The 6,970-nt window shown below is 38.9% G+C and overlaps 1 protein-coding gene across 1 annotated transcript; it reads left to right on the forward strand.

The window, feature by feature from the left end:
- Positions 1-465: 465 nt before the first annotated feature.
- On the forward strand, positions 466-5,417 carry LOC309697890 (organic solute transporter subunit alpha). The gene is made up of 8 exons (XM_082520098.1): positions 466-523; positions 618-712; positions 1,377-1,528; positions 1,663-1,736; positions 1,824-1,979; positions 2,291-2,402; positions 3,017-3,269; positions 3,798-5,417. The coding sequence occupies exons 2-8, from the start codon at positions 646-648 to the stop codon at positions 4,235-4,237; spliced, it is 1,254 nt and encodes a 417-aa protein (XP_082376224.1). The 5' UTR covers positions 466-523; positions 618-645; the 3' UTR covers positions 4,238-5,417.
- Positions 5,418-6,970: the final 1,553 nt, after the last annotated feature.

Genomic DNA, 6,970 nt, shown 5'->3' on the forward strand with positions numbered 1-6,970 from the left:
TCACTGTGAATTATTTACAGTAAGTCCATATTCTGGGACGTCATTTAAACAAGTTTTGATAAGAGTCTGCCAGATATACTCGGGGCAGTTATTTCTCCTGGTCTGACAGATTTGGGACACTGTGGGCCCAAGCTGTTTTGACTGTGTGATTATTGTATGCTGTTTCTGTTAAAGGGGTCGAGGTACTAGCTTTATCACTGCATGAGAGATCGTTCAAATTGGGCCAGAATATTTAGGCTAAAAGTGACAAAAGTAGTCATATTTCACATTTAGCCACATGATCCTCAGTTTATGAAAAATGTTGATTAGTGGCACCTGCACTAAATATTGGGTGTATTTTTAAATATTTGTTCTTCTCACATAAACTGTTGGCTGTTCAAGATGAACTTGGATCCCATACCTGTCCCCTACCTGTATCTATCAATGATTAACATCTTTAGTCAGACAGGAAGTGTTTGGGTCAACACGGAAAGGACAGGAGAGGCCTGGAAGTCGTTTTACATAAAACTACAGCCTCTGGAAGGTAAAAGTTTGGTGCTGGGATATTTGGTTGGCTACGAATTAAAAGAGGTAGCTGACTGTTGTAAATTATGCTATTTCCTATGTATTTGCTCTAGATGCGTGGTGAATAGGATTATATAGAGGATGAGAAGTAGGGCCAACTGCAGCTGGATTGGGCCTGAGATCCCTCTGTCATCACAAATTTTTACTGGTAAGTACAATTTTCTACTTCCACTGTAGCAGAATATTAAGGATTGCATTTATTATCTCCCCTTGTTAATGCCCACTAAGTGAGATGGAGTGATAAACTATCTCAGATTCAACTCTTTTTGGCATGAGCTGTAGCATTTTAGTTTAATATTTTAGTTATAATGCTCAAAAAAAGTTTGATGTGTATTCTTTTCTGATGTGTATACAGAGAAAAAATAGACTTTAATAAATATTATAAGAACTTTGTTGTTGCTTGTTAGAATCATTCAGCATTTTTAGCCATTGATAGATAGTTATAGAAATCTGTTAAAGAAATCTGCACCTGAGACGATGTACATTTTCATTCTCCTTACTCAATAGATGAAATGTTACATTACAAACATTCATTTTCTAAAAATGCTGAAAATTCTGAAAGACTGACGGAATGCATCCTGAATAATTTGCACAGTTGCAAGAGGAAAAAATATTGTCGCAGGACTTAATTATCATAAACTACGTATGATTGACTGGAGAGAATCCAACGAACTTGATGTATAAGAAACTGGAATCAAAATGGAAGCTTGTGTGTATGTGTGTTGATTTCTCACCAGTTTCTGGCAGTATTGTGTACTTTTTTGCAAAAATTCTCTTGTGCTTTTGTGTGGTACTGTGTTTTTTTTTCTCAGCCATTAAAAATGAGCTGTGGCTCTTCCTCATCCCAGCCGGCCTGGCTGTCATTTTACTTGGGGTGTTTCTGGAAGAGGTGGGCTTCTTCTTGCGCAATATTTCCTCATTCAGACGTCAATTTCTCTACCTTTGGATATTAGGAATGTATCCGGTAACTGCAGTCTCATCTCACACCCACACAAACACAGAGCTCCTTTTATGAACTGAGCTGAAATTGCATGCTGATGTGCTCCAGTCCAGCATGCACTACAGCTGAATCTTACTGCTGTTTTCTGTTTCCTTTAGGTGTTTGCCTTCACATCTCTGATAGCACTATATGTGCCCCGTTCCTCTTCTCTGTGTAGTTTCATTGCTTCTTTGTAAGTTACCAAGAATGGACTATAAAGACTTGCTGTGATCACGGGTTGGTTGTATATATCCTGTCCGAATGTGTGTATTTGGCACAGGTATCACTCTATCACCTTGTTGAAATTCATGGGACTGATCACAGACTTTTTTGGAGGGAAAGTGCGTATGCTGGCTATGTTGTCTGGACAGCAGGTAACTCCAGATCCTTTTCCCTGCTGCTGCTGCTGCTGCCTCCCAATGGTGACCATCAACAGGTACACAGCAGCAGCCACAAATCTGAGTAAAACACTGCCACAGCACGTAGAGTGAAATGATTAAGGTCTTATTAGGCACCAGGTATCATCTCATGGACATTGTAGAGGTGTCATCTCATCAGATCATGTGCCACTAATGTCTATAATGGCTTTTAGTACTTGTGTATGTTACCTGGATGGGAATTTGCACATATATTGCACACACTTCCTGCATGTATATCCTTTGTGTTGGTCTAGCTGTGTTGTGTAAAATGTGGTCGATACAGTAGCAGACTGTCATGTGAAAGTCTTGTCCCTTCTCATGTGTGCAGCAGCAGCCGGGCCTGGATGATGGCTGCTGTCCTGCAGCTCTCTGTGGTCCGCAGCATCTTGTTCTTTGTGACTTTGGTGCTGTGGACAGATGAACAGTATGACTATGGTGATGTGAGTTGTTTATAAAAATTTTGATCTATGCTTATTTTGCCAGTAAGGATAACTTCATGAAGCTCAATCCAGTGCTGGTGTTCATTTAATAGAAGATATACATTATTTGTCCCAAAGCTGGGAAATTTGTTACAGCAACTGGGTTTAACACAACAAAGACAAAACACTGTCAGAGTAGTGTCAGTTCCCAATCTTGTGCAAATATTTTCTTTCTGAAAGTAACTTGTTTCAAGCTAGGTTCATATATAATAGTCATAATGGTTGTAGATGGTTACTGACAAAGGCTGCAAAAAGGCTTCTAAACTGTACAGGGGGAAGGTCATGGAGAACCTCATATGATTCACATTTCTGCAGAACCACTGCACATTGTATGCACTGATTGTTCATTTTTATAAAGGTGGTTTGAACACTATGAAGCTCTCTCACACTCCAAATAGCTTTAAGTAGAGACTGCCTCTGTAGTTATACTATGTTTAACATTTGAAGTACAATGAGGCTTTGAGCCCAGTCTTACATGTTCAGTCTATTTCAGATAACAAATCATCTCATCTGAACTGAAAAGCACTGGATAGACTGAAGAATAAAAAGTGTAACTATCGTCTTATTTTTTCCAGGTGGGTTCAGTTGACCCCAACCTGTATGTGAACAGCATCATAGGTGTGTCAACTTTCGTGTCCTTTTATGGCCACCTATTGTTTTACAAAGCAACAAAGAGTGTGTTGCATGGCTATGGACTGAGAGCCAAGTTCATCTGCATCATCCTGGTGCTGGTCCTGTGTGGCCTGCAGAGTGGCATCTTAGAGACTATGGGGGCTCTGGAGGTTATCCCCTGCACACCACCTTTCTCTGTCTTGGCCCGGTCTCAGTGTAAGTGACAGCACATCTGGACTCCTCCAGTCTTTTGCCTCCCAATCCGGTTTTACTCAAATAATTCTGCAGTTATTCTTGACATGATCAGTCACAACACTCAGACAACATTTTTCAAACAAATCTATCTTGAAAAGTATTAGATTTTATTTTCGCAGGGTACACCCTGGACAGGTAACAAGCATGCAGAACAGGTCTTACACTAACATGATGTGTCCTTGACTGAGACAGAATTCTAGTGCAACTGAGATTTCAGTTCTCATTAATACTAGATAAGTGCTCAACAATCTAATGTGAGCAAATAATAAGATTTAAGACTATAAACCGGAAATATAAAAAAATTCTGTCATCACTTTGCTAAAACTAAAGTTTGATTTCTTTGAGTATGGTTATTGTATGGTTATATTGTTACATCGGCTATAGTTTTGAATGAAAACTCACTATCTCACAAAGATGGAAGCACTGTTGTTTCACCCAAAGCACTCTACACTGCTTGTCCTGTATTGTGCGTTTCTTGTCCAATCTTAGTGATCTACCACTACAGCGTGATTGTGGAGATGTTTTGCATTGGCCTGTATGCCCGCCACACATTCCGTAAGGTGGAGCCGAGTGAAATGGAGATGGAGGAGCCGCTTGATGTATGGAGAATGGAAAAGGCCGTCCAAACGGAAGAAATTCAGGCGATGCATCAGAAGGCCAGCGTGCTATCAGAGGAGGTTCGGCCTGGTGGATGTCTCATCAACGCCTCATATAGTCCCAGTTATGACAGTGACAGCGAAGACAGCCTGTGCAGGATAGAGCATGCACCTCTGGATGGTTTCCACTTTCCTAAGGCCAAAGGTCAGCACTCAAGGAGTTCAGAGACAGTGGAGCCCAGGTGTGCGGATGAGCCCGGCGTAGCTCTGACACACATTACTGTCAGGGCTAATGTAAATGACCTGGAGTCAAAAGATGTCACTGTGGTTTGACCAGTGGAATAGAAAAGCCCATAAGATTAAGCTTGACTGCTGAAGATGCAAAAACTAGCTAGGAAAGGGCACTTTGAGCAAAATATACTGCTAAACGCTTCAATTATACATCAGATCCTGATGAGCAAAATATTTAACTTAAAATTTGATGAAGAATGTAACAACTGACATAACATCAGTCAGTGCAAACTGAAATCATCGAGCCTTTGAGGGCTGGATTCAAGATCAGGTGAAAAATAAAAAAATATTCCCTTAATTTGATGATATTTTGCAACATATTATTGGATATTCTTTAAACATTGCACCTCACCCCAAACTGCTCTGAAATGGTTGTGAAGTGCTAGTTTTACCTTACACACACTTTGCACTGCCCTTCCTTTTGTTCTACACATAACATTTTGATCATTTTAGTCATTTTTGGCATTGCATGCTTGTTCTGTTTCTGCAGTACTGTCTAAGCATGATACCAAGTAGTTGGCAGCTTTTTCCATTTTGTTGAATATTGGTTACTGGCAAACAGTTCGTAGGTACATTACCACCACACTGCATTACTAATGCATAACATCCTACCAGGCCTATGTTTAAGACAAAAAAAAGGCACATCAACTATTCACTTGAATTTCAAGACTACTGAAAAGTGATGACCATCCCTAGTCCTGGCTTGGTTGTTTGTGGGGATGACCAATAAGACAAACACTTACACACATAATTATCTCATTTAGGATAATTAGGAGACTGTGCAGAGATATTCATCTAATTTTAAATGTGGTCCAGAAACTTCTTATTCATGTGTTTTAGGGTTTGGACTAACCAGGCTGGCTTATAAAGGTCGCCAAAGATTATGTGCTTCTAAAATCTTTAATATATATTTTGTTCTCTCTATTGTTCTTATTATTATTACATATTATTACATTGTTGTACTTATTAATCCCACACGTACTAATTGTTGTGACCTGAGGAAAATGAATGAAATAAATATAATGTTACAACATAATTGAAGTATTTTAAAGCACTTCAAACCCGTGCTCTTTAGAACTGTGTATATATGTAGAGATTTGTTGCTTCTGTTTTTTATCTTTAATTAACAGAGTCTCTGAGTCTACAATTAAACGTGACATGTAGGATGATATATGTATATATGTGTGATATATAACCACAATAAATCCCTGTCCAAATTCAATTGAAACTGTCAACAAATTTAATATTTTTCTGTGGAAATAATTTGGTACATCAGGAGCTAGTAATGTACCAGTAAGTAGATGCACATTCTTGCAGGTGTGTACAGCTGTTTTGCTAACTTTGACTTGACCTCTAGAACCATCTGTAGCAGGCATAATTTGAAGTAATGGTTTTCTGTGCAACGTCATCAGTCTTTCATGTAATTGTGGAGGATCCTCAGTCCACTCTTCTTTATAGTGTGCCTTCAGTTAATTGAGGTTTGAAGCACTCTTTTATGCATCGTTCTCTGAACACCCAGTGCACTCCAGTCAGGCTGAGGCCTGGACTTTGACTAGGCCGGCACAAGAACAATTCTTTTCTTTTGCAGCCCTTCTGTTGGCAATTTGCTGCTGTGCTCAGGATGATTGGGCTTCATCCACACACAAATCTGTGTGTAAACAAGTGTGCACAAATACACCTCGTTTGATTCATCAGTTTTCTTAGCTGTCCTTGTTGACACTATATGAACAAATTTTTAGCTGTTGTGGATCATAGATATGAAAACTGCTTGTGTGCTAGCTAAAAGTCCAGCTGCTGTATTTCACAGGGAGAGAAAAGAAAGAGATCTAACTTGACTCAGAGATGGAGAAAGATGAGAAAGACAGGACAGGAGAGGAAGAGGAAGAGGAGAAGTTAGATTTGAAGGCAAGGACTGCTCAGTGGTGTTTGATAAACTGTAAATGTAAGTCCTCGTGTTTTTAAATCAGATTGGGTCTCTACATGTCTTATTATGGTTTTTCATAATGTAAAACATGCTGCAAAACAAACTAGGGTAGATTAACTGTGTTATGTAAAGGCTGATAAAAATACTGTGCAGGTTAGTTTACTGTGATGTAATGGATTTAAGTAAAAAAACTGTAACTGGTGCACAGTGGCTATGGTTTCACAGTCAGAGTTAGGTTACATAAAAGCCAGCAGAAGTGAATTTGAAGTTAAAGTGATGATGCTCATTCACTGAATTCCACCAACTGTATAGTGTCTAGTATGAAAACAGCATAAACAGAATACTGTCAGTGTAGAAAATGGAAGTCAGCCAGGACAACTCATGAAACATCTGCTGACATCTGGTTGAATTCAGTTGTTTACATCCACAAAGAGCAGCAGGTTAATTGATCACAGCCTTTACACTAAGAAAATCTACTGGACATCTCCATAGACATTTTTGTTATTTAGGATTCTTTTCTCCACACTGAGGCATTAGATTTTAGGGTCTCCCCCACCTGCTAAATCCCATTTTGACCTCTTTCCTACTTATTTCCCTTTTAAAGGCAAAGACGCCCTCTATAATGTAGACAACAGAAAATAGAGCTACAATTTATTTTCATTTTTTTTCTCTGCTCATATTCTACTTAACTGATTCAAGTTGAGTGCATTTATTAGAAATAAAAGTTAGACTGAAGTAAAGTTTGTATTCCTATCTACTAATATGATTACATTATTACATTAATATAGCACAGGGTTCAGCTTTGCATAAAAATTGCTCGTAGAAACGTTTTCCAAGGACCTACTTTTACT

Source organism: Aulonocara stuartgranti (assembly GCF_965226115.1).
Source record: "Aulonocara stuartgranti genome assembly, chromosome: 20".
NCBI lineage: Eukaryota > Metazoa > Chordata > Actinopteri > Cichliformes > Cichlidae > Aulonocara > Aulonocara stuartgranti.

What these genes read in the sequence shown, in the direction of transcription:
- LOC309697890 (XM_082520098.1), top strand. Translation starts at nt 646, where the DNA reads ATGAGAAGTAGGGCCAACTGCAGCTGGATTGGGCCTGAGATCCCTCTG. An exon ending in CCAATGGTGACCATCAACAG is followed by an intron (nt 1,980 to 2,290) that starts GTACACAGCAGC and finishes TCATGTGTGCAG; the next exon opens with CAGCAGCCGGGCCTGGATGA. An exon ending in TGTCTTGGCCCGGTCTCAGT is followed by an intron (nt 3,270 to 3,797) that starts GTAAGTGACAGC and finishes GTCCAATCTTAG; the next exon opens with TGATCTACCACTACAGCGTG.